Here is a 27,317-nt window from a genome sequence, read left to right on the forward strand (position 1 = left end):
GGCTGCCAGGGAAGCAGGAGGCTCCCTGGAACTAAAGCAGGTCTGGGAAAGCAAGGCAGGGCTAGGGGAGTTCTGGCCGAGTAAGCTCCCAGGCTGCAGGGCTCGAGACACGGCATGCTGAGTAAACGACCCCCAGAAGGGGGGCTCAGAGACTGATGTGGGCATGGCCGGAGGGCAGTGTCCTGAAGAGGACGCCGTGACCAGGAGAAAGAAGGGAGATGCCACCAGAAGGAAGGCACCCAGCTGGCAAGAAAGAGCTAATTCCCAGGACAGAGGGCTGGTGGCGCTGCAGTCCCCTCACACAGACTTGTTCCTCCCTGCATTAGGGATGTAAATGGGCAACTGCTTAATAGGTTACCCAGTAAGCCTCAGCTTTATTGTGTGATGCTTACTGGTAACCGATTCACTAGCATCCGGCCCAACTAGAGTCACCCAGCCGGGCCCACTGTTCCGCACTGCAGGCATGGGGGTGGGGTGCTAGCTTACTGGTTCCAGTTAATGAGTAACCAGTGGGTACTGAAGCAGACTCCCCCCCAACAAACAGTGGGCAGGGGGCTGCTCCAGTCCGCCATGGACAGGTGTTGCTCTTGTCCAGAGCAGACCCTGTCCTCAGCAGGCCTGGGCACCCTGGGTAGACTGGAGCCGCTCCAGCATCAAGCAACTTCTGTCTGCTGGGAGCCAGCATCTAGCCTCAGCAAGGGACTGAGGCTGGATGCCCCACAGGCTGGGGCCTGCTTCAGCTGGGCTGGAGGGGTCCCCCTACCAGATCCTGCTTTATTCGGTTAACCAGTTAAACATTAGGTCACCCAAACATTTAACAGGTTACCTGATTAACTGGGATTTTACATCTCTAGGCACCAGATGTTCTGATTTTATAGCAACAGACTTCTACAGGTACCTATTACCCCCATCCCAATTTTTCACATATACTATCTGGTCACCTTATCCAGAGAGTTTGTATCAAACAGGAGGACTGCTCTTGTTTGTGAACATTACTGACCAACAGCGAAAAAGGTCAGCTAGGAGTTCCATCAACTTCTCTCTTGCCTACAGTATAAAAAAAACAATTTAAATGTTGTGAACTGTGCAGAACTGTCCTGGGAAGCCCTGGAATTTGCTGGCTCGAGGAAGTTTCACGGTAGGGAGGTCTCAGGGAGTCAGGGTTTGATAGCAATACTTTGTTGATATAGTGTTTTCTACCAGCTACTGCCTCAGGAAGCTCTTTAGAATATAAGATTGAGCTATTCTTTTGTGGAAGTAAATCTATTACAGTCACAGATACATCTATATGGCGATTCTTTGCCAGCTACAATTCTGTGCATACCTATGATTTGTCTACAGCAGGCATGTCCAAAGTCCGGCCCGCGGGCCAATTGCGGCCCGTGTTCCGGTTTAATACGGCCCCACAGGTAATTTGGCAATATCTATCTTTTATGGCCCCCAACGAACCCATATGTATTGAGATGAATACATTGTAAAATCTCAGTTAATGTCAGTTGGTCTAAATCAGTTATAAATATATTTGGACACAACATGTATACTTGGTGTTATGTTCCTGTTCATATTTTTTGAACTTAAAAGTTGACAGACAACCTTTATTACCAATAATATGTAATGTACTTTACAATGTTCCTGACATATATTTCAGCTTCCTGGATTTTTTTTTCATCTGGCCTTCAGATATGAAAGGCAGAGTGATTTAACACCTGTTTAGATTTGTCATCCATGTGATGAAATGAAAAGTATGCTGTTTGCAATAAACTTTGCATAAAATAGTTAATTTGCGTTTAATTTTAATGGTTCAAAGAATGTCAGGCAAAATGGACGGCCCTCACGCATGTTCACTTCATAAAATCTGGCCCTCTGAAAAAAGTTTGGACACCCCTGGTCTACAGGTTGAACCTCCCTGGTCTGGCACCGTCAGGACCTGATCAGTCCTGGACAAGGGAGTTTGCCAGACCAGGGAAGGTCAGGCCTCCAGGCTCTCAGGGGGCACTGAGGCTCTCCACTGGGCTCTGCTCCCCTGCCAGCTCTGCAGGCTCTGCTGCCCCACTGCCCTGCCGCACCCCCGGCCCCATGAGCTCTACTGCCCCGCTGATCCCATGAGCTCTGCTGCCCTGTGGGTTCCACCAGCTGGTTCTGCTTCCAGCCTCCAGCAACATTTGCTGCTGGGGCTTTCAGGTCCAGCAACAGCCGAGGTCTGACAGTAGACCAGAGAGTCCCAGACCAGAATGGTTCAACCTGTACTATAGTTGCAGCACACTGTCTCTCAAGAGTAGACCCTGTTTTCTTCCCTCCCAGCATCTGGGGATGCTTATCACTGCAGCCAAAAAACTGAGTGGAGAGGCTTTGTCCTGGGAGAGGGGTTTAGGCTGCGCTTTCAGAAGAACCCACTAATTTAGGTTGCCCAATTTAAAACAGTGCTGGCCTTGGAACATTAAGGGCCCGCTGCTTTGCAGAGTAAGGTACTGTTCAACATAAGGAAGTGGCTCTACAAGAGCACCACGCTCATTCATATTAGGTTAGATTTTATTTAAAACTGTAGGGACTAGAGTATTTATATTTCTGAACTGTGCAGAAACTGATGGGGCAGGAAGCCACTGCGGACCAGCTCAGTCTTCCCCCTCTTCATAGGAAAATACAACATATTTCATCTCTCTTCGCATGCTTGAAAAATCTGGTGCAAACACACCAATCCCAGAATCACATACACACTTTCCTTTTTATGAATAGAGCTTTTATATCTGTTGTTAGTTTTGCTATAAAGGGCCTTTTTTGTCTTAAATATCAAACGTCAAATATTTTTGCAAGAATGCTGCACCCATATTAAAGCTGTTTTCCTTTGCAAGAAATGTTAGATAACAAACATGCTCCTGGGCTCAGTCCCTGCTCTTTCAATTATAAATGCTTTGCTTTTTAATTGGAAGTTTCAAGGGGGAACTGATGGCTTAGGGTCACAAGTTCAAACCTCCCTCAACAATAACCAAGGCTCTGATCTTGCAATTTATTTCTCTGTGGGCCTTTCACACAGCAAGAGGGGACAGATAAGCATTTTTAAATGGTTTAATCAGAACAGTATGATTATGCACCACAAAAATCATCAGAATGGGGATTATAGGTAGGACCTGAAACCGTTTTTAATTCTTTAAAATTGACTAATTCTGAAGTTGAGACTGTCCCTTTAAAGGATTAAGACTAGTGCTTATAATGGTTTTATAAAGAATTAACTGTTCTGGAGGCCTCCATAATAGAAGTGCTCTTTAGAATGAGCAGAATTACTGAGGTCCTGCCATGATTCACAAAGCATGGGTGGGACTGAAGTTCTTAGGACTGCATGGGTACTTTTGTGTTGGAACTTAGAGGATCAGGACATGATATCTCAGAACAAACCTAATCACAATTTTACACACACACTCTCTCATTCTCACACTCTCTAATATCTAATAATCCATAACAAGGGTCAGGGCTGTTTTTAACTCACCAGGCCGCAGATTCAATGAGATCTTCTGAGGCATTATTTGTGTCACGTCGGAAAGGGTGGAGCTGGAGCCCTTGCTGCTTAGAGGCAGATTCTCCACTATGTGAATGCTGCTTTTTTTAGTCTCAATTTCTCCTGCACAGCCATTCGTATTCAGGTTTTCTACGAAGTCACACCTCGAGGTGATGAACTTTGTGCTGCCAAATTCCTAAAAGTTGGAGAAGGAACAAAAGAAAAAAAAATCAATTCCACAAGGGGAGCCTTGGTTTGACATGCAATAACCTGCAGTAAGGTGAGAGGGGGGAAAAAGGACAATGTCAGGTAGATTGGCTGCACCTCCAAGGCATCCAGCATGCAGAGGAATTGAACCTTTCAGATAAAACTAATGCAAAAATGAAAATTCAAGGGAGGATAGGGGAGAGGGTAACCCTTCGGAAATATTGTGAGATCTGACCAGTATAGTGTAAACACAGAGGCCCATTGGTGGTTCACTGCTCTGTGACAGCAGCACCTGACAAACTCATTACACTTAGCATATCTCTGTCCTAGTATTTATCCACAGAGTATCTTGTGAGGTGTGGAATGAAAGCTGATAACACATGGTCTTTAATATCACTGTGGAAACATATGTGTAATTGTTATATGAGAAGTTATGGGTACTGACTAATATTATGCTTCAAAGTCTGCAACACAAAAAGGAGAAACAGGTTTTCTTCCAGACAGAAGGGAAGGTAGTTAGTTATCTAACTCTAATGTAAATTGAGCAAAGTGAAGCCAAAGACAAGAGGGACTCTATTTGCATGTAAGCCAATAAGAAAAGACTATCTGACAAGCAGATGCAAAATCAGCATCAAAAGACACCAGAGTTTGAACACCATGGCTGTGTCTAGACTGGCAAGTTTTTCCCCAAAAGCAGGCACTTTTGCGGAAAAACTTGCCAGCTGTCTACACTGGCTGCTTGAATTTCCACAAGAACACTGACGATCTCATGTAAGATTGTCAGTGTTCTTGCAGAAATACTATGCTGCTCCCATTCAGGCAAAAGCCCTCTTGCGCAAATGCTTTTGCGCAAGAGGGCCAGTGTAGACAACGCGGTATTGTTTTGCGCAAAAAAGCCCCGACCGCGAAAATGGCGATCGGGGCTCTCTTGCGCAAAACCGCGTCTAGATTGGCATGGACGCTTTTCCGCAAAAAGTGAAAAGCATTTGCGGAAAATCATGCCAGTATAGACGTAGCCCATGGGTTTATATTAACTCTGGAAATACAGACAATTAGGCTGTGTCTAGACTGCAGGGTTTTTTCAAAAAAAGTAGTCTTTTTTCGAAAAAACGTCACCTGCGTCTAGACTACAGCCGTGTTCTTTCAAAATTAAATCTAAAGAATGTGGCTTTTCTTTCGACGGCGGTACTCCCCATTTCACAAGGAATAACGCCTTTTTTCGAAAGTGTTCTTTCGAAAAAAGGCGCTATGTAATGCAAACTGTGCTTTTTCGAAAGAGAGCATCCAGACTGCCTGGGTGCTCTCTTTAGAAAAACTTTTTTGAAAGTACTGATTGTAGTCTAGATGCTCTCTTTCGAAAGATACTTTCTTTCGAAAGAGGCTTGCAGTCTAAATGTAGCCCTAGTTCTGGAGAGCTAGAAGATGAATCTAAAAGACATTTGGTTACTGGGTAAGCTAGATTCAGACTCAGGGTGGCAGGGCTTCTGATGCTGAGATTAGTCTTTCAATGACAAATTGCCTTTGAAAAGGATTAAAGCCTCTTATGTTAAATTTTAGTCACTAGAAAGCATGGCATTTGTTTTGTTTTGTTTGTAACCACTTCTATTATCTTGCCTATTATCACTTAAAACTCTGTGCTTAATTAGTAAACTTATTGATTTGACTATAAATTTATCTCAGGACTATAATATGAAAGTGCACATCCTCAGCCAAGCAAACGGGTTGGTGTATATACTATCTCCCTGGAGACAGCAGGCTCGGGAATTTCTGTGAGTGTTTAGTGGCAGGGGCTGGGAACCACAGAGGAACACTCATGAAGGAGGCTCAAAGGTTAGGCTGCCTCTAATGGTAGCTTGCAAGGCAAAGAGAGAACTGGCATTGCCGTAAGGGACTTATTTGGCTGGCTAACAGAGTGGAGTAGGCAGGGACTGTCACCCAGCTTAGCAACAACCAATCACTTTCATGGAGTCAGTAGGTGACAAAGCATCAAAGTCCAATATGCTATCTAATGCTTAGGCTATATACTAATGTTTACACACAGCCATCATTCTCTAAAGTGCTTTGCATACAAAAGGCAGGGGACTCTTACAGTCTATATTACACACAGCAAGGGATGATAAGCTAGTGAGAGAGAAAAGGGGATTCTGAAACAAAAGAAAAAACTATGTAGCACTTTAAAGACTAACAAGATGGTTTAACAGGTGATGAGCTTTCATGGGCCAGACCCACTTCCTCAGATCATATTCTGGAAGAGAACTGGCATGACCATATATACTAAAGGAATACAGTGAAAAAAGTGAACACACTATTCCTTTGGTATATATTTTCACTTTTTTCATTATATTCCTTTGGTGTATATGGTCATGCCAATTCTCTTCCAGAATATGATCTGAGGAAGTGGGTCTGGCCCACGAAAGTTCATCACCTAATAAACGATCTTGTTAGTCTTTAAAGCGCTAGATAGTCTGATCTTGCTAAAAACAAAAGGAAAATCTAACACGGCTACCTCTCTATTACTATTCAACATGCAAGGGGATTCTGAGTGAGCCAGTCCTAGATCAGGAGCAGTATTTCAAGCACAGGTAGGAAACATGAATTACTCTGCACGTGTGGGGGTGAGAGCGCGAAATATCCTGCAGTGTGAACAGAAGCAAATAAGAGGCCAGACCAGGCTAGTGATGGAAGGAGGAGAGGGGGCGGGGACGGGACGGGACAAGAAAAGATTTGAAATGGGAGAGGCAGGGTGAGTCAGAGGATCAATGTGTCCACAGCTCTGTACAGTAAGTAGAACATCCTAAACCAAGGGTGAGCAATAATTTTTGACCAGGGGCCACTTCAGAAATTTTCGCACTGCAGAACGGGGACAACGCGGGAGGAGACTTCATGCGATTCCTCCCCCCAAGCCCTGCTTGGCCTAGGGGCGGAGGGAGCACACAAAGTCTCTTGCTTCATACCCTCTCTGGTGCATGACTCAGTCAACCCTGGTGGTTGACTAAGTGCTGCGTGCTCCCCCGTCCTTAGCCCTGATTGGCCTGGGGGCAGGGGAGCAGAAGGGCCTCCACGGGCCAGATCAACCTACTTGGTGGGCCAGATCCGACCCGCGGAGGCCCTTTTGGCCACCCCTGACCTAAACCAAGAAGATCCTCCTACTCCAAGTATCTTACAGCATCGGCAGATCTGACAGGACAGCGTAATCCCAGCAGCGTGTAGTACACATCTCCCTCTGTGCCGACCAAGAGGATATGAGTTATTACAGCCACCAGCTGTAGAGTTTGGCTTTTGAGCTCATGCTTTTAGGTCTGGAGGACTCCACTTCAGTCCCTAGGGTGTGGGCCAAGACGGCAGCCACACTTAAGTGGGGAGGTTCATGTGGAATTTGAACGGCTATGGATGCTTGGAGGGAGCTTCCTTTGCACAGAGGAATGTGTAAATGTATACATGTCACAGGTCTGCCAAACTGTAGACAGCTGCTTCAGAGACTTGGCTTTTCAGCTCAAGCTGTAACAGCTTCTTAGATCTGGATGATCACTGTTCAGTGCTGGTGTGTCAGCCTGGAAGGCAGCCATCACAGTACCACACACAAATGCAGTACAGACTTAATGCATGTGGTCACTGCAGATGGAGAGGTTCAGGAAAAAGTGTTAATTACGAGACACGGGACACTTGGAGCACATCAACATCCATTTGGTATGAATGAAAGGACCAAGCAGTCAACGGATGCAAATTATGAAAAAGGCAATATTTTCCACTGTTGTACGCAGTGTAGCTGAAGCCATGTTGGTTTCAGGATATTAGAGAGACAAGGTGGGTGAGATCTTTTATTGGACCAACTTCTGTGGGGGAGAGACACCTGCTTACAAGCCACACAGAGTTCTTCTTCAAGTCTGGGAAATGTGCCAGGATCACAGCAAAAAGCAAGGTGGAACAGATTGTTTAGCATCAATAGTTAGCACATGTTGCAAGGGACCATTCAAAGCAGAGTTGCCTGTTAACAACTCTGCAGTCTTAGGACAAAAAAGAGGAGGTTCTTGAGTTACACGGATTGTTGTAATAAACCATAAACTTTGTCTCTCTAATATCCAGGGACCCACATGGCTACAACACTGCATACAACGGTAAGATATCAAATTTAGCCATCTGAAATGGAAACTCCATAACATGAAGAAAAAGAAACAAAAAACTTAACAGCGACATCTGTTTCCCGAGCAATTGCAAGAAACTAAACATCACCCCTGAGGCCTCACCATCTCTAACTTGCTGTCTACTCCACACAACTCCAAATATGCTGAACAGCTTTGCACAGGTACTTATTACAACCATCAGTAACTCTCTTTTTTGTACTACAACTGCAAAAGTGTTATCTGGCCACTCTACCTGGAATGGTCTCTCACAAAACTGTTGTGATATGGCAAGTACCCTTCCAAGATCTAAAGAAGAGCTCTGTATTAGGGATCCGCTAGGGTACATGGTTAAATGGTTAACTGATGAGTCTTGATTCGTCAGTGAACCTTCTCAGTTACACAGAAGCCACTCTGCCTCTGTATACATGGGGGTGAGGGGGCAGGCAATGCCATGGTTACAAAGTTAACATTTCAGCCAGTACCCATGTAACAAAAAATAGCTTTTTAACATCCCTCCTCAGTTTGGGAGAAAGCTTGTTGTACGCTGGTCCAATAAAGGATATAACCTTACCCACCTTGTCTCCCTAATAAAAAGGAAAAGTGAGGAGAGATTCTGGGATCACTGGGAAGGAGTGAGAGCAGAAGTAGGTAAGAATGGAATGATTTAATGGAGGAGGGGGAAAATTGGAGAAATAAATTGTGTATGTCGAGGAAGATGTTAAAACCTAATATGGGCTTATAGATAAATGCATCTTCCCTTAGTGAGTGTCTGGCAATTAATATTGAAGCAAACTATAGGAAATTTGTATCCTGTTTATGTAGAAGGAAGAGTGCTGAGGTGTAGTCCACAGCTGATTAGAGCCATTTGTTGCCCCGCCCAGACCAAGATACAGTAAAAGGGTGTCTCCCATTTAATCACAGCATTGACAGATCCCTCAGCCCTAGCAACAAACAAACTTAATCCAAACACACAGCATTCTCTGGGGCATTGGCTCTGTAGCAGTCAGCCACCCAGGCCAAGCATTTTTCCATCGAATTTTTAGAGACTATGGAGTAGGATTTTCAAAGTTGGGTGCCCAAAGCTCAATGAATTTTGATGCCTTCCTCCAATTTCTGGAAGATAGATGCATAGACACACGCATCCTATGCACTGGGTGCCAACCTCTTTGGTTAAAACTACACAAAATAATACAAATATAAAAGGACTGCCCATAAATACAACCACACCATCTATCCCTTCCATTCACTCAAAACCCTTGGGAAAATAAAGTTGAGCAGTTTATTGTACATCTTTTTATACAGTTCCTTTCCTCAGAAGATCTCAAAGCCTTTCACAAAAAAGCTCATCCACACAGCTGCCTCGGGTGGTAGAGAAGTGTTCCTTGCGGTATGGAGATGTCTAATGAGTTACTCAAAATTGCGCAGCAAGTCAGTGGCAAAACCAATCACAGAATCTACATCCTATGGCCTCATCTTTAATCAGTAGGCCTGCTTCTTAATAATGAGCTGAAGAGCTTCTTGCAACCTCCTAAAACAGGAGGGAAGAACTTGAATATTGTGCCATAAACACACACACACACACACACACACACATAGGGTGCATCTAGACTGGCAAGATTTTGCGCAAAAGGTGAGGGGCGGCGCTGCAGGACCAACCCGGCAGCACCCCAGCTGCTCTGCTCCACACCGCTTCCCCAGGTCCGCAGCTGGTCAGTTTCAGCAGTGGCAGCAGCGGATTTGGGGAAGCTGCACGAGCAGCTCCAATTGTCTGGCTGGCCAGAGCACTTCCGGGTTCCAGTTGGTGCTGGACCACTGGATGCCGGACAATTGGAGTTTTACTGTAATAGGGTTACAAGGGAGTAGAGTTGCCAGATGTCCGGTTTTGAACTGGACAGTCCAGTATTTGAGCTTTCTGTTTGGGAAACAAATTGAGAAAATAGAAATGTCCGGTATTTTCTAAATAAGATGTAATGTAGATTGTGAAGTAATGTCAAGTGTGTCCGGTATTTTTGTTGAAACCATCTGGCAACCCTACTAAGGAGCTATACTCACCAACCTCCCTCTCTCTGGGGGTAGGAAGCCCCAGTTCGGCGGCTGAGCCGGGCTGCAGCCACGGCAGCCCCAACTCTGCCCCTGGCTGCTGAGGGAGAGGGGGGTAGGCTGAGGCAGCCCTGGCTTTCCTCCCAGCCTCCGGGCTAGAACACAGAAGCCCCAGCTCCCCCAGCAACAGATAGGGGGTAAGGGGAGGGAAGGAGGCGGCTGTGGGATGAGGGCGGAGGGATGCAGAGTGACATGATGACATCACTGTCATTCCGCAGGGGGAAAAAATTATACATAGAGAGAGATTAAGCATACTTCCTACATTAGCACCTAGGGACCACGCAAGATCAGGGTCCCGCTATGCTAAGCGCTGTACAAACTCAGAAGAACATACAGTCCCTGCCTCTAAGCCCTTATACAGTGTCAACTGTCAGGTTAGGCAGCCCTTACTCTCACTGGTGAGCATGGACATAAGAGAGCAGTCTTCCTGGAATCCATGGAGCTAGCTGACTGAGTAAGTTCACCCTGCCAAACCAGGTGACATTTGGGGTTCTCCGCTAGCCTGAAACACAGGCCGAGTTGGTGTGATGTGAAACATCCATCAAATCTCTCCAGGTCTCCCAGGGCTTCATCTAAAGCTCTCCGGTCACCTGAAGAAGTGGGCTGTGCCCACGAAAGCTCCTTATACCAGCTCCATGTTTTGCTAGTCTTTAAAGTGCTACCAGACTATTTGCTGGCTTTTAAGTTTACCCTGTACAGACTAACTCAGCTACCCCTGAAGCTTCTGAATATAAAACAGTATGGCAATGGCTACTCAAGGAAGCTTAGAGTGGCAAAGCTGCACCATTGTAGCAGGGGCCACTGTAAGCTCTCTAATGTAGCCGTTGTGCTTCCATCAGCTTAATTACTCCAGCCTACACAAGCAGCAGTAGCTTTGTTGGCTGGAGAAGCTCTCCCACCCCCATAGCACTGCCCAAACCAGCACTTAAATCAGCGTAATGTATGTGGACTTAAGCTGTAGCCAAGCCATAGCCAAACATTCCCACTGACTTCAATGAGGAAAGTGTCTGGCCTTTGTTTGGAAGGGGAAAAGTAAACAGATCCACTCAGGGGGACAGGGCAGGTAGGAGGAGCAAGGTCAGCTGCAATCTTTTCCTCATCAGTGTTTGAGGACATTGTGAAAAACATAGATAGGGCGGAGGAAGTCAAGAAAGAAGAAGCCTAGCTACTGTGGTCTGTGTATGCACAGAAGTGAATTTGAGTGAGGGGAAAGACACAGCAGAACATACATAGCAATGAAACTCCCATGGCCTCTTTTCCTCCTTTCTGGAAAGCTATAGGATATGGAGTCACCAAAGCCACCCACAAGGGAAAGAATATTTTAGACTTAGGCTGTGTCTACACTGCAGGCTTTTGCCCGCAGAGAGCATGCTAATGAAGTGCTCGTTAGCATTTGTCATGCTGTCATTTGCATATTCTCTGCCGATTGTTTTTTGCACAAATACCTCTTGCGCAAAAAACATCGGCAGAGAATATGCAAATGACAGCACGACAAATGCTAACGAGCACTTCATTAGCATTCACTCTGCCGGCAAAAGCCTGCAGTGTAGACACAGCCTTATGGAGGGTAAGATCCACTAAAGAACCATCACTGTTATTGACTGGATGGGCCCCAGTTACTGCAAGCGGCACAGACAGCACCTCCCTCCTTTCCGAAGGTGGAAAGTCATCCAGGAATGCTAGGTGTTGTAGCACTACATAGGGACTATAACATGTAAAATTGAAGGGGAAAAGAAAAAGGGAGCAGTACAACCCAAAAAGTGGGCCTGTTTAGGTGAGTGGTAGGGCAAAGAGGTCTGGATGTACTGATTCAGCACATCTCTTCACTAGCTTCCACTATTGTGCCTGCCACAGAAGCACCTTTCCTCCTTCATCACCACCGGAGTCTAAATCTACACTCCCTCAGCAGATACCTTGATGGAGGAACAGGAAGTTTTCACTACAAACACTGACACAAAGCTATTTAGGTACTATCCAAGGTAATCAGCAAATATAAGGACAATAACTGTTAATGGCTCTCATCTCATTGTCACCAGTGGACTCACTAAAATTAATCCACCCATTTTTGACATTTGTCATTGTATTTTGTCCCTAAAATAACCAAAAGTAGGACCACAGGAACTGCCACACTGGATCAACTTGTGGTCCATCTAGCTCAAAACCCTGCCTTTGACAGCATGAGTTCTTCTTTTGCACTCAGAGAATTGTCTTGCTCTGCTATTAAAAAAAACAACCATTGTCAGCAGGGGCTCTAGTGAGGCCACATCTGGAGTATTGTGTCCAGTTCTGGGCCTCCCACTATAGAAAGGATGTGGACACATTGGAGAGGGTCCAGCGGAGGGCGACCAAAATGATTAGGGGGGTGGAGCGAATGACCTTTGAGGAGAGACTGAGGGATTTGGGTTTGTTTAGTCTGCAGAAGAGAAGAGTGAGGGGGGATTTGACAGCAGCCTTCAACTTCCTGAAGGGAGGATCCAAAGGGGATACAGAGAGGCTGTTCATAGTAGTGACGGTTGGCGGAACAAGGAGCCATGGTTTCAAATTACAGTGGGAGAGGTCTAGGTTGGCTATTAGGAAAAACTATTTCACTAGGAGGGTGGTGAAGCACTGGAATGGGTTACCTAGGGATGTGGTGGAATCTCCATCCCTAGATGTTTTTAAATCTTGGCTTAACAAAGCCCTGGCTGGGTTGATTTAGTTGGGATTGGTCCTGCCTTGGGCAGGGGGCTGGACTTGATGACCTCCTGAGGTCTCTGCCAGCTTAGGATTCTATGATTCTAGGGGAAGAACGGGCAGCCTGCCTCCAATGTGCTGGCTCCCACAGAGCTGAAAAACATGGGTGATCTTGATAGCAATTCTCTGCAGAGAACCTTTTCCATCTCCTTATGATGTGAATCAGATCATATTAATAAGCGGATTAACTAAAGGCAATGCTTCTAGCAAAATCCCCAACCCCACTGAGCTAAACATAGCATGAAGTGGTGCAGGTTTCTCATATCATTGCTTCAGAAAGACGCCAGCATTGCCTACTTGCCATACCTGTATTTACATTGTCAAGCTGTCCGGAGTGGCTAGGGTTGCCAGGTGTCCGGTAGAATACCAGACAGTCTGGTGTTTGCTCCCTCTGTCTGGTAAAAAATTTTAGAAAATACCGGAGATGTGCAATGTCTGGTATTTTCTGTTTTGCCAGCTGGGCGCTAGACAGAAGCCTAGCGGGGGCGGGGAGAGTGGCTGGGAGGCGGGGCCACGATCAGCACTGGGAGCCTCTGGTTGCGTGCAAAAGCCTGGTGGGGGCGAGGGGAGTGGCTGAGAGGCGGGGCCACGATTGGCGCTGGGAGCCTCTGGTTGCATGCAGAAGCTGAGTGGAGGCGGAGGGAGTGGCTGGGAGGCAGGGCACAATCGGCACTGGGAGCCCTCAGCTGATTGCGTCTGAGGAGGAGTAGCTCCCTGCTCCTAAGCTCTGTTCAAGCGCTTTGTGGCGCCGTAGTCCAGGAGAGAAGCCCACAGGTGCTTTGTAGTTGCGTTTAGGTGCCTTCCATGGGCTCTCAGCCAAAACTGACTTTCTGTTTCTTCCCACTGGGACACCCAAAGACCTGGCTATGGGGGAGTCACTTTCCTACCCATTGTCCTCCTCCCCCTCCGCCCTGCCACTGTGTTGCCCCAGCGTCTGCCTCTCTCTGCTTTGGGTAGCAGGCTCTGCTGCCTTCCCCTTTGTTCCCAGCTTGGTGGCTCTTGGTAGCAGGATGTGTGTTCGGTGTGGGTGGGTTTTTTTTTTTTGCTCGACAAATTTTGAGCCCTTGTGTTTGGTATTTTTGGGGAGACCATCTGGCAACCCTAAGAGCTTAGGAGTTCAAGTACACACTCAGGGGAGAATGTTGGTAACCAGGGCACAGACCTCAAACTGAGTTATCTACTTAGATTTCACCAACCGAGTACCCAGCGTGAACTCCACAAGCAGCCTCAACATGGACTGTCTAGGACTCCCCTTGGGTACTCTGGACCAGTCACCCAAGCAAGCCTGCTTTTGTGAGAGATGGCCCCTTACATAAAAAACAACATTCAGATTTCTCTCAGTTGCAAAAGATTAGTCACTTAACCAGTCAATTGCACCTTAGATACTATGGCAAAGACAACACTTGTAGCCAATCCTAAAATACACTAACTAAAGATTTATTGACCAAGAAAAAGAAATAAGGGAGTTATGTAGAAGAATAAAATAGGCAAACATTTGCCTACAAATGAGTTAGGATCCAAAAGATAACAGAGGCTATTGTAATATGCAAGTTCTATATGTCCTCTAGGGCTAAGCAGCTGGGGATCCCTGGCTTATGCTTAGAAATCTTGTCATCCCAAAGTCCAAACAGCACAGAGATCCAGTTTCTTCCTGTTCTGGATTTTTATTCTCTTATCCCATCAGCCTGAACTGTGGAGTGAGTCCACATGCAAGTCTCCTCTGGTGTGGGGGCAGCAATTAACAAAGACATCGTTTTCTGATGTTTCACAATGGTTCATTTGGCTTCAATGAGCCTTCTTGGTAGGCAAGACCTAACACCTTCTGTAGGAAGTCAGATTTTACTTGAATTAAAGCTCCTTTTCCTGTTTGACGATTTACACATTTGCAGGGTTTTACAATGTAGCATCCTACAAGCATTTCATAAAGTCTAAACACATTCTTATAAATTTTAAAAATGCTAACACATTCCAGCTATGCACTAGTGAGTGTTCAGTGGAGAACTAGGAGCCTTGGCATGAGCTGGTACCTGATCTGCTAGTGCCACTTAAATGAATTTTTTACTATACCTCACGCAAGCCCCATAAGGAAACTTCAGAGCCATATGACTGCACCATGGGGAGTACAGAAAATCATGGTAATTTTCCATGGAACTCTCTCATAAGATCAAGCAGCAACTAAGATCTCATGCTTGGTCACTGACATGGGCTAATACCAAACCACAGGTTGTAACACTCCTACACTTTTGGACTGCCTGGATCAAAATGTGGTGGTTTAGACGCTTTGCATTTGGTTGGTTGCTGCACTACAAGGTGGGGAAGAAAAGATGCCTGCCAGAGATTTAAATAGAGGTGGGTATAACTCAGACACTGAGGGGCTAGCATAGCAAGAAAAGCTAAGAGGAGGATATAAGTAGGGACATTGCAGGATTCCTCTATATAAACACATACAAACTTACACTGTCTTCTGATCCTCTGTGTAGGTTACACGACTTTAGACCCAGTTACTGATATGTAACATACACACTGCTCCAGGATTTGGCATAGGAAAGCCTCAAAAAGCCACAGTTAACACGATCTGCAGTCACACATAACTAATTACAGAAGCAACACTATAAAAGTTACCCCTATGGTGGCATCAGTGACTTACTATCAGCAAACATCCATTCACAACTCCCTGTGGTATAACAGAAACACTTGGGAGAGTTTCCAGTGTATAAGGACCGTCTGTGAAAGAAAAGGAATGTGTAGACTTCACCTGGGACAGCTAAGGGGTCTGGAATGATTGATGCTTATATAAGTCTCTGGCCTGCTATCCATTGGAAGACACATGCAAAGAAGCACAATAATACACTCCAACCTCTATACAAGATTAGCAGGTTTAAGCTCCTTCATGCAGTGTTTTTTGAAGCTTTATCAATTTGCTGCATCTGGATTTCTCTGCAGAACCCACAGAATGTCAAGTAGCAACTTCCTATGCTTCTTTTTCCACACATCTGTCCCTTCCACACTAACCCCACTCCATGGGATGTTTTGGTGCTAAATCAAAGGATAAAAAAAAAAACTCATGTGCAGATGTTTTATTTATGCTATGAAATTATAAAATTTACAGTATCTCACTGATCTACTTCATGCCTGGCAGAAACAGTGAACAACCAACTATTAGGAATTAAAAAAAAAAAAAAAAAAAAAAAAGCAGTCACTAAATTATCTCACTGCTACACCATCAGTAAAGCGTCAAGCACGCTTTTGGCACCAGATCCATAATAAATGCCAAAGCCAAGTCTTCAATGACAGACAAGAGAGATGCTACAAAGATTACATAGAAAGAAGCAGGGGGAGGTGAGGGAAGAGGAGAGGATACTATACAGGCCAGAAGCGTTTATGAGCAATAAAGGAAAAATAGAATCTATAGAGATGGACTCAAACCAAACTCCCTGACCCAAACTTCAGGAGAGCTGAGATTCAGACCCAGACTTTGCAGCTTGCAAATTAACATCAAAACATGCATTGACATGCCAGTACAAAGGTAATATTTCCATTAAGTGGCCTGTCTGCATATCTTACTAAGAAATCTATTAAATATCCACCAGATTAGCTGAACATGTTTGTTCTAGAGCAGCAGTTCCCAAGCGCACCACGAACCCCTGCCCGCCGAGCCACGGCACACTGCCAGGCCACACCCCCAGATGCTAATGAGCCCTCCCACTGGGGTTCCCCACACAGCAGCAGGACGAGTGGTCCTGCGGACAACTGAGTGTGCTGCGACTGGAGCCGGGGCCGCAGTGAAGCTGTCCTTACTAAGGCAGCCTCACCGTGGCCCGGTTCCAGCTCCAGCGGCCACTGCGCGGCCCAGGTGGCAGGCCTCCATGATGGGCATCGGCTGTGCTTGGCTGGGGCCAAGCGCCGTGTGGAGCCAGCTGCCACAGTGCTCAGCAGGGAGCCGGCTGTGTGGCAGCCAGGCTCTATGTAGTGGTTGGCTCAAGCCGAGCGCTGCAGCAACACTCAGCAGGAGCACGGCTGCTGTGGCAGTCAGCTGCGGCCAAACGCGACGTGGAGTATAGCTGCTGTGGTGCTCATCAAGGTTCCTGGCTGCCACAGCACACAGCTGGAGTGAAGTGCCACCTGGAGCCCAGCTGCCACGGAGCTCAGCTGGGGCCAAGCGCCACGTGGAGCCCGGCTGCCACAGCATTCAGTTGGGGCCAAGCGCCACGTGGAGCCCGGCTGCCACAGCATTCAGTTGGGGCCAAGCGCCACGTGGAGCCCGGCTGCCACAGCATTCAGTTGGGGCCAAGCGCCACGTGGAGCCCGGCTGCCACAGCATTCAGTTGGGGCCAAGCGCCATCCTGGAGCCCGGCTGCCGTGGCTCTCATCAAGAGTCGGGCACGCTGCAGGCTCTGCACAGCCCTCCCACCACATAGGGAAGTACTCTGTGCTCAGCTGGGAGACAGTGGCCAGGCTAGGTGAGGGCTCTGTGGGTGAGGGGCCAGGCTAGGTGAGGGCAAGCACGGGAGCTCTGGGGGTGAGGGGCCAACACTGAAGGGCACTGTGACATCCGGGAAGGGGAAAAAGGGGAGGATGGAGAGAGGGTGTTCACAGTAGTGACAGATGGCAGAACAAGGAGCCATGGTCTCAAGTTACAGTGGGAGAGGTCTAGGTTGGATATTAGGAAAAACTATTTCCCTAGGAGGGTGGTGAAGCACTGGAATGGGTTACCTAGGGAGGTGGTGGAGTCTCCATCCCTAGAGCTTTTTAAGTCTCGGCTTGATAAAGCTCTTGCTGGGTTGATTTAGTTGGGATTGGTCCTGCCTTGGGCAGGGGGCTGGACTTGATGACCTCCTGAGATCTCTGCCAGTCCTAAAATTTGCATAACGAATATGAAAATATGCAAATAAAATGTTACCAGTCAGCCAAGAGTTTATGAATAGGTTTGTCACTTCCTAGTATATAAAAAAAAAAGATTGGGAACCACTGTTCTAAATCAAAGCTAACGTGTGCTTGAATGTGGCATGTTTGTTTACAGTAGCACTGATTATGCATTAGGTGCTTACCAAATACTGTCACTTCTCCAAGGGTTTCCCAAACTAATGACAGCCAACAACAATGGGCAAATTATACACAAGTCAACTTGATTCACCATACATAACATTTAGTTCACACATTAAACAGAAGCCTGAGATGGAGAACACTTATGGGACCCCATTAAATTCATAAGAACATAAGAAGGGTCATACTGAGTCAGACCAAATATGCATCTAGCTCAGTGTCCCGTCTTCTGACAGTGGCCAGGTTCCCCAGAGGGAATAAACAGAATAGTAATCAAGTGATCCATTCCCTGTCACCCATTCCCAGCTCCTGGCAAACAAAAGCTAGGGACACCATCCCTGCCCATCCTGGCTAACAGCCATTGATGGACTTATCCTTCATGAATTTATGTTTTTTGAACCCTGCTATATATTGTCCTTCACAATATTCTCTCGCAGAAAGTTCCACAGGATGACAGCCTGTAATGTAAAGCATTACTACTTTTGTTTGTTTTAAACCTGCTGCCTATTACTTTCACTTGGTGACCCCTAGTTCTTGTGTTATGAGGAGTAAACAGCACTTCCTTATCCACTTTCTCTACACCAGTCGTTATTTTTTAGATCTGAATTATGTCCCCCGTTTAGTAATCTCTCCTCCAAATTGAAAACTCCCAATTTTATTAATCTCTTCACATAGGGAACCTGTTCCACGAAAGGTTTGTGAACATGTAACTGTGTAAACAGTTAACCGATGAGCCTGAGTTCCTGGTTACACGCAAGCTCCCAATATGTGCAGGGAGCCAGTTCAAAATCCAGCTCCCAGGGAGCCACCTGATATCTGATACAGAGGCACCACTGCAGGGCAGCAACAAGAGCTTAAAAGCCAGCTCCCCACATGCACCAGCTCCCAGAGAGTTGACAGCTGCCCCACGTGTAACCTTGTAACTGCTGAAACTTTACACGGTTACTTAACTACATGTATTTTAACATCCCTGTTCCATACCCCATTCATTTTTATTACCTTTTTCTGAACCATTCATTTTTAGTGCCCCTTTCCAATTCCAACGTATCTGTTTTGAGATGGGGCAACCACATCTGCTCATGGTATTCCAGATGTGGGAGAACTGTGGATTTATATAGGCTATGTCTAGACTGCATTCCTCTCTCCAAAGAGGAATGCAAATGAAGCAGATCGAAAATTCAAATGAAGCGAGGATTTGCAAATCGTGCGCTTCATTTGCATAATCGCGTGAGAGCACTTTTTCGAAAAAGGGTTTTTCGAAAAAACAAACAAACCCGCAGTCTAGATGGGATTCTTTCAGAAAAAAACCCTCTTTTTTTGAAAGAATCCCTACTCCTGAAAAAACCCTTTTTCAAAAAAAGCACTCACGCAATTATGCAAATGAAGCGCAAGATTTGCAAATCTGCGCTTCATTTGAATTTTCGATCTGCTTCATTTGCATTCCTCTTTCAAGAGAGGAATGCAGTCTAGACGAGCCCATAGGAGCAATATTCTGTATCTTATTATCTGTCCCTTTGTTAATGAATCCCAACATTCCGTTCACTTTTTTTTGATTGCTGCTGCACTTTGAGTGGACATTATCAGAGGACTATCCACAAAGGCTCCAAGATTTCTCTCGAGTGGAAACAGCTAATTTAGACCCCATCTTTTTATATGTACAGTTGGGATGTTTTCCAATGTGCATTTCTTTGTATTTATCAACATTGAAGTCCATCTGCTCTTTTGTTGCCCAGTTTTGAGAGATCCTTTTGCAGGTCTTCACAGTCTGCCTGGGACTTCTATCTTGAGTAGTTTTGTATCATCTGCATATTTTGCCATCTCATTCTTTACCCTTTTTCCAGATCATTTATGAGTATGTTGAACAGGACTGGATCCCCTGAGAGAAACCGCTAATTACCTCTCTCCAGTCAGAAAACTGATCATTTATACATACCTTTTGTTTTCTGACCTTTAACCAGTTACAAATCTATGAAAGGACCTTCCTCTTATCCCAAGTCACGTTACTTTGCTTAACAGCCTTTGATGAAAAATCTTGTCAAAAGCTTTCTGAAAATCTAAGTACATTATATACAGTGGATCATCCTTGTCCACATGCTTGTTGACCCTCCTCAAAGAATTCTAGTAAATTGGGGTGCACAGTTTTTTTACAAAAACCATGTTGAGTTTTCCCTAACAAATTATGTTAATCTAGATGGCTGACAATATTGTTCTTTTCTATGGTGTGACAGGATATGCATACTCCACACTGGGCCAGGAGGACTTAATACCCTGTGGGTTTAGAAAGTCCCGTCCCCACCCCTCCCCAGCCACACTGGGCATGCTCCAAGGGCTAGAGCAATATAAAAGGGAGCAGCTCAGCACAGTCAGGGCTGGTGGCTGGAGAGGAAGGACTTTCTAGAGGTAGACCAGAGGCAGAAACCCAGACAATGGAAGCTGGAGACCCAGTAGACTGCACTGAGCCTCCAGACCTGGCAGAGCTGCAGGAGGAAACTGATGCTGAGGAACCTGAAAACCTGGAGACTATGTGAAGTATCCCAACTCTGGATCTGGTAGGAAGTGACCCAAGAAGGGTATGTGAGTGGTATCCCCCACCCGACTGAGCTTGGTGTGTTGCAGTTGGATTCCTTGCTGAGCACTCTGCCACTAACAGGGGCCCGGGTCAGGGCCCAGTGGAGTAGGGTATGCCTGGAGCCCCCTTGCCAGGGCTACTGCCCCAAACCTGTGACTCTAGCCATTCAGTTGTGCTGCCCTGAACTGAGGGCTGTGATTACTGACTAACAATTAGGATGTGCTTCCCTGAACCCTAGTGCTGTGTTACAGGACTGTGGCTATGCTTGTGACTTGACATATGGTTTCAAAAGTTTGCTTGATACTGAAGTCAGGCTTACTAGCCTGTAATTGCCAGGATCACCTCTGCAGCCTTTTTAAAAAATTGTTATCACTTTAGCTATCTTCCTGTCATTTGTTACAGAAGGTGATTTAAATGACAGTTTACAAACTACAGCTAGTAGTTTTTCAACTTTACCCAAGAGCTCTGAAGGAGCTCAAATATGAGTTGCCATCTGGCCCTGGTGACTTAACAACTTATCAGTTTGTTCCAAAACCTCCTTTAATGATACCTCAATCTGGGACAGTTCCACAGATGTGTCACCTAAAAATTCCTGCCATGACCTGTGCTGAATTTTCCCCTGGCATTTATTTCTTTATTTACTCCAATCTTACATTAATTCAACCTAAATTTCCCATTCCTTAAGGTCATCATTTGATTTATTTCTCAGTAATACCTCTAGTCCAGTCCCCACTTTTGCTCATTCTATATGAAGCTAAGTTCAGCAGACAATAAAAGTGCAATGGCAGCTCCCAGTAGGGAGGAAGAACAGTCCCTTCCCTTCCTTAAACACACCTAAGCAGCTCCAGCAATATTGGCGACCGTGCCTCCAATAGGAGGTCAAGTAGATTCCTTGATTGACACCTAGAAAAAGTTACGCAGCTGAAAAGATCCCAAAGACTGTACAAGTTAGTACAGTTCAAAGCCTTTCAACAGTTTAAGTGCCAACAAGTTTCTAAGGAACATGTAAGGCCTTAGGAGTCCAAAGAAAGGTTTCTGGGATTTTTTTATCTGGATTCCAGCAGAGATGGGTAGGCTGTAGCTGCAAAACCAAATTCCATTTCTCTGATATATTTCCATTCATATACCTTTGAAACTGCATTATCTTTAAATAAAAAGCTACAGATTAGCCTTTATCACTATCCACTTCAGACTGGATATCCTACAGTTTCTTCCTTAAAAGAGATTATTATTAATAATAGTGTTTATTAGGGTAGTGCCTAAGGGCCAACCAAGAATGTTATTGCTAGGCACTGTACAGAGTAGCAGATAACCCTTGCCTAGAGGAGCTTATAAATTTAAGGAGAACAGGCAGACATGTTGTGGGAGAAATGTCAGAACACACATCTAGCGTGAACAATGTAAAGGCAGCAAATGTCAATTTCACTCTTTGTAGGGGAGATCAATTAGTGGGGGGAAGAAGAGAATGGAAAGAACAGAGAAAAAAGATGGTGGCACTGAAAAGAACATGAGTGAGGGGGAAGGGAGAAAGATCGGGGGGAGGGAAGTGTGAAGTGAAGCTGAAGTGAACAGACTGAGGGATGGGGAGGGAAAGAATTAGAGCAAATGGCCAATCAGCACAGGGAAGAGAAGTCCAGTCAAATCTGCAGAAAGTTCTCTGAATGGTTTACATTCTGCAGCTGGCTCCTCTTCACAGTTCTCCCCCTCCCCACAAGGTCACTTAGGGGATTTAAATTGACACCTTTCAGTCCTAGCCTTTAAGGTGTCTTGCCAACCACCAGCCAAAGCTGTGTTTATTTCCAGTTTCTAAGAGCCTCACGGATTGTGCTGATCCACTCAGTTCACAGGAAACTCAAAGGCTTCATGGATACTTGCCCCAATCTCTCATCAGAGTCAAAACTCTTAACGTGCTGTTCTGTTCTTAAACATGACTGTTAAAATGGCATCAATAGCTTCCACATTTATTGGGTCTTAGTGATTTCTGAATGGACGTGTCCACACAATCCCATTGAGTAATTAAAACCCCCAAAGCTATCCATTTCTGAGAGATTTTTCAGTATAGGAGTTTATTAACTCCGTGCTAGACACAAAAATATTTCATGGTGTTTAGGAGCTTACCACCAGTGAACTATAAAGATCGCTGGTCAGAAAATTATTCTGATGAGTACAAGCTGAGCATATAGTACTTGCCATTATACTGATGCCATTTTAATTCCCAAATTATTTACCTTTTATTAAAAAACCCCACCATCTATACAAATTTGGACATGGGAAATACCTCCATGAGTTTAAGCTCATGGAGCCATATTTGGTTTAAAACCTGTATTCCTTGGTAGTATGAATCTAATTAATGAAAATACAAAAGTAAAACTGACTAGACAACCATATCATCATTGTTTAAGTAGAAAAAAGGAGATAATCTAAACATTTTTTAGATTTTTTTAAGAATTAATAATTCAAGGTGACATTTATAATGCAGTTAAAAAAACAACAACTATGTTTTAGAAACACGTGGTTCTTAACTGGCCAGTTTATTATTCCATTATTCTGATTGGTAGCTGCAAAGAAAAAGTTTGAAATGGTCAGTGCTCGCCGAACTGCAGCGAGCCCCACTCGCCAGCCGTGTTGTCCGGCGATCCGTGCATGCGCAGATTGCAACCCGGAAGAGTCAGGTTTGGGCGAGTAGATTTGTATTATTTGTCGAGCCCTGGAAATGGTTATTTAAATGGCTGCTCCAATCTAGACCTCAGAATGTATTTCTCTCTTGCAAACAGATTTTTCTCCTCCCCACCCCACATTCTATTTGGAAATCATTTAAAAATAAAAATAAAAAAATCTATGACTTGCTATGCAATATCACAACACTAGTGCCAAAAACTGACCTACAATTAACAGTCACACCGACTACCAAACAAACATTTATATTGGCAGAGTTGTTCAAAAATTGCCTTTCTATGCCAAGAAAAAAAAAAAGCCTATTGGATACCCACAGTTTAATAGACAACATTCCTGTATTCTAAAATCATCACCACGGATTACTTGGCTGAAATAGTTTCTTGCAGCTGTATACAAGATGTCTCAAATGCAGAGGTTTTTGCACTTTCCTTCTCCCTACATATATTTTTCACTCTTTTGGAGAGGCATGAAAACTATAACAATTTTTAAAAGTCTCAGAGGGGTAGCTGTGTTAGTGCGTAACTTAAAAACAATGAGCAGTTCTGGGGCATCTTAGAGATTAACAAATTTATTAGGTCATAGGTTTTTGTGGGTAAAACCCACTTCATCAGAAGAAATGGAACATAAGTTACAGAATTCTGTGTGTGGGTGTGTATATATATACACACACACACACACACACACACACACACACCCACCCCTCGACGATCGCGGCAAAAACCACTTGCCAGCCCCACACTGCGCATGCGCAAACCGCCGGTGAACGGGGCGACCGGCTGAAATCTACTCACCACAGGCGAGTAGATAAGTGGATTTGTCGAGCCCCGTATGTGTATATAAACAGCAAAAGAAGTTACCTGTTAACTGTAGTACCAGTGTAAATGAAGCTAATTAAGTCATGTCCAGGGAATTTAAAATGTTCCCCCACAGATTTACATGTTACCATTCCTGATGTCTGATTTGTGTCCATTTATCATTTTGCATAGAGATTGTCCAGTTTGGCCAATATGGCAGAGGGGCATTGCTGGCACTTGGCGGCATATACCTCATTATGGGATGCGAAGGTGTATGAGCCCGATGTGATGGCTTCTGGGGTTAGGTCCCGTGATGGTGTTGCTTATACAGATATGTGGACATGTAACCCACATGCCTAATGTGGTTCGCTGTCCCATGTAGTGGCACTTAGACCACTTACAGCAAGAGATAAAAAAAGAAAGGAGCTCTACAGCCTAAGCTGAGAGCCAGCTGGCTTTCTAGCTCATGCTGTAGAGGCTCCTGTACTAAGCTCCAGAAGTCCCAGGTTCAACTCTCCCTGGTGGTGGTTACAGACAGAGTTGGCAATAGGGCTTGTTGCAGGGGTAGGTTCCTGGGTAAGTAGCTGTAGTGTGGTGTGTGGCTGTGGGTAAGTATTTGCTTCAGGTTAGGAGGCTGTCTGTAGGTGAGCACTGGCTTGTCTCCCAGGGTCTGTGAATGAAGGATCATTTTCCAGATTTGGTTATAGATTACAGACTAACCCCTCTGAAGCTGGCTATAGATTGTCAGTGACGTGCTGGAGGGGTTTAAGCTGAGGGCTGTAAGTGATAATCAGTGGTGTTCTGTAATTTTCCTTGTTAGACCTGTCCTGAAAAGGTGATTTCTGGGTACTTCTCTGGCTCTCTCAATCTTTCCTCACTTCCCCAGGTGGGTATTTTAAGTTTTAAGAATGCTTAATAAAGACCATTTAGGTATCTCTGTCTATGGGATTGGAGCAAATCTGATTATATTTTAGGACTTGGCTGTAGACAATGAAACATGTGATGTGTCCTGGATGGAAGCTGGAGGCATGTAGGTAAGAATAGCAGTCAGTAAGTTTCCCGTGTAGGGTGGTATTTATGTGACCATCATTTATTTGTACTGTAGTGTCCAGGAAGTGGATCTCTTGTGTGTCCACTTGGTCCAGGCTCAAGTTGATGGTGGGGTGGAAACTGTTGAAATCCTGTCGAATGCTTCAAGGGTTTCCTTCTCTCGTCCATATGATGTCATTAATGCAGCATAAGCAGAGGAGGGGTGCTAGGGGACAGGAGGTGAGGAAACACTATTCGTTGCCAACTCTGTCCACACTTCTATACAAGCAACGCCATCACAGGAACTAACTACATAAGCCACAACATCAGAGGCTCATATACCTGCACATCCCACTAATGTGAAACATGCCATCAGGTACACAAGGCACATGTAATGATGAGCTCACTTACATTGGTTCAAAGCGAGTAAAGAGTGGGTATAACACACATGCAATTGTGCTGAGCTATTTATATTTTAACCCACTTTGCAGTGGTATAAATGACTGCATAAGATGCACGAAAATGATGAAGAGGGCCTATAGGGGAATGGAAACAAAAGGTTCCTCCTGCAAAACTTGATTTCTTTCCCTCGAGTGGCAGGTTTGCACCTCTGCTTCCCCAACTGCAACCCAGTAAATGGAAAGTGGCATAAAACCCAGAGTTATGGGATTCTTTAGCCTCCTCTCCCCTGTTTCAGGGATGTCTTACCCCTCCCGCAGAAAGCCTGTTGGGAATGACACACACTGCTAAAAGTACTCCTGAGCAAAAAAATAATAATAATTCTGCACCAAAAAAAACCTCTGCATAATATTTAAAAATTCTGCAAATATTATTTGTCATTAGTTAACCATTTAACCATATATCCTAGCACATCCCTAGTATAAACCCTGTAGAGCAGGGATCTCACTTCTTGTTTTAGTCTTAAGCACAATTTAGGACACTACATAATAAAATGATATCCTTAAATTATTGCTTAAGTACAGGCAGTCCCCAGGTTACGTACAAGATAGGGACTGTAGGTTTGTTCTTAAGTTGAATTTGTATGTAAGTCGGAACTGGTACATATTGTAGGGGAAACTCTAGCCAAACATTTCTCCAGAGCTCAGTTTTATTCTCCCACACCTCACTTCCCTCAGTCCTTTATTTTCAAGCTGAGGTGTCTGCTGAGAAAAGCCGCTCCACGTCTCCCTGGTCTGCTGGGGGGGAGGGGGAGCGCTAGCTTCGCGTCTCCCTGGTCTGCTGGGGGGAAGCAGCTAGTGCGGGGTTGCCTCATCTCGTTTGTAAGTAGGGATCCAACGTAAGTCGGATCCATGTAACCCGGGGACTGCCTGTAGTTTATAAGTAGGCACTGCAAATGCAACAAACATCAGAGGAGTAGCCATGTTAGTCCACTGTAAATGTGGACACAAGACAGTGTACCACTAGGTTTTATGGTCTTTACAATCTGTCCTGTACAAAGGGCAGCACATACCTGCAGTGCCCCAGGAACAGATGATGTGGAGAATCGCAATAATTCTCTCCCTGACTCCACCCTTGCTCCAGGAGGAGAATTGAGCTTTATCTGATGTAGACTACTTCCTCCTCCATGCTGGCTCAGCTATACAGAACAGAACATGGCAAGGGCTGGTCAAAGACTCCCAGTTCTGACCTGCCACCTGCATGGCAGAGGGAAGCAGCAGCCCAGCCAAAACGACTCTTCTCCCTTCTCTGTAACCTCTCCAAGCATTTAGCCTAAACATAGGTCTAAGAGGGTATATTGAGCAAGACATAATCTTGCTCTAGATTTCCCTAACACAGCACCTAACCTTTGAGCACTCTGCAACCCTTCTTTATGCTCTCTCTCTATTTTAAGGAAGAGATCCAATGCTTTCTGTCCATACAGGAAGTCTGGAAGCTGACTAATCACAGATCTGACCACCCGGCCTTGGCACCGTGTAATCATTATGAAAACTATGGCCAAGTGCACAATCAGCTTCTTTCCAGGCTTTGCAGAAGTGTAGCTAGTTTCTAAAACATCAAGTCAAATGCCAGTTACTATGGTCATTATAACTCCAGTAAAAGAGACTGATTATGTGAACTTCATATTACATTGTGTTAAAAAAAAAAAATACAAATACAGGATGAACCTCTCTAAACCGGGACTCTCTGGTCTGGCACCAACCATGCTCCTGCTGGATCACGGATGTTGCCAGACCAAAGTGCCCTGATGGAGGGCTGGCAGCTGGGAGCCCTGGGAGCTATTAGGGCAATGGGCTACTGGAAGCGAGCTATCAGTGTGGCCAGGAGCCTGGCACGCCGCAGCTGGGCTGCCCAGAAGAACCAGGAAGCCCACTGGGGACCACAGGGCAGTGGGGCCAGCAGCAGTCTCCAGTCTACAGGACTGGAGGAGGATGAAAATGACTTCCCCTGGTCTGACAAAATCCCTCATCCAGGACTGGTCAGGTCCCAAGGGTGCCAGACCAGGGAGGTCCAACCTGTAGTGCCACATTCGGGAACACACAGTCTGGAAATGAGGTACTGGATAAATTCAACGAAGCAGTAACTGACCCTGATAG

General features: G+C 45.3%; 1 protein-coding gene across 2 annotated transcripts in view; it reads right to left on the bottom strand.

Moving 5' to 3' along the window:
* Positions 1–27,317, bottom strand: part of ITGB5 (integrin subunit beta 5) — a 124,285-nt gene that overhangs the window by 89,318 nt on the left and 7,650 nt on the right. For both annotated transcript variants that reach the window (XM_075933150.2, XM_075933151.2), the window contains exon 3: positions 3,482–3,686. In XM_075933150.2, coding sequence (XP_075789265.2) covers positions 3,482–3,686 — 205 coding nt within the window. The remainder of the gene's footprint in view (positions 1–3,481; positions 3,687–27,317) is intronic.

The sequence above is a fragment of the Pelodiscus sinensis genome, chromosome 7 (genome assembly GCF_052426305.1).
Source record: "Pelodiscus sinensis isolate ZL-2025 chromosome 7, ASM5242630v1, whole genome shotgun sequence".
Lineage (NCBI taxonomy): Eukaryota > Metazoa > Chordata > Testudines > Trionychidae > Pelodiscus > Pelodiscus sinensis.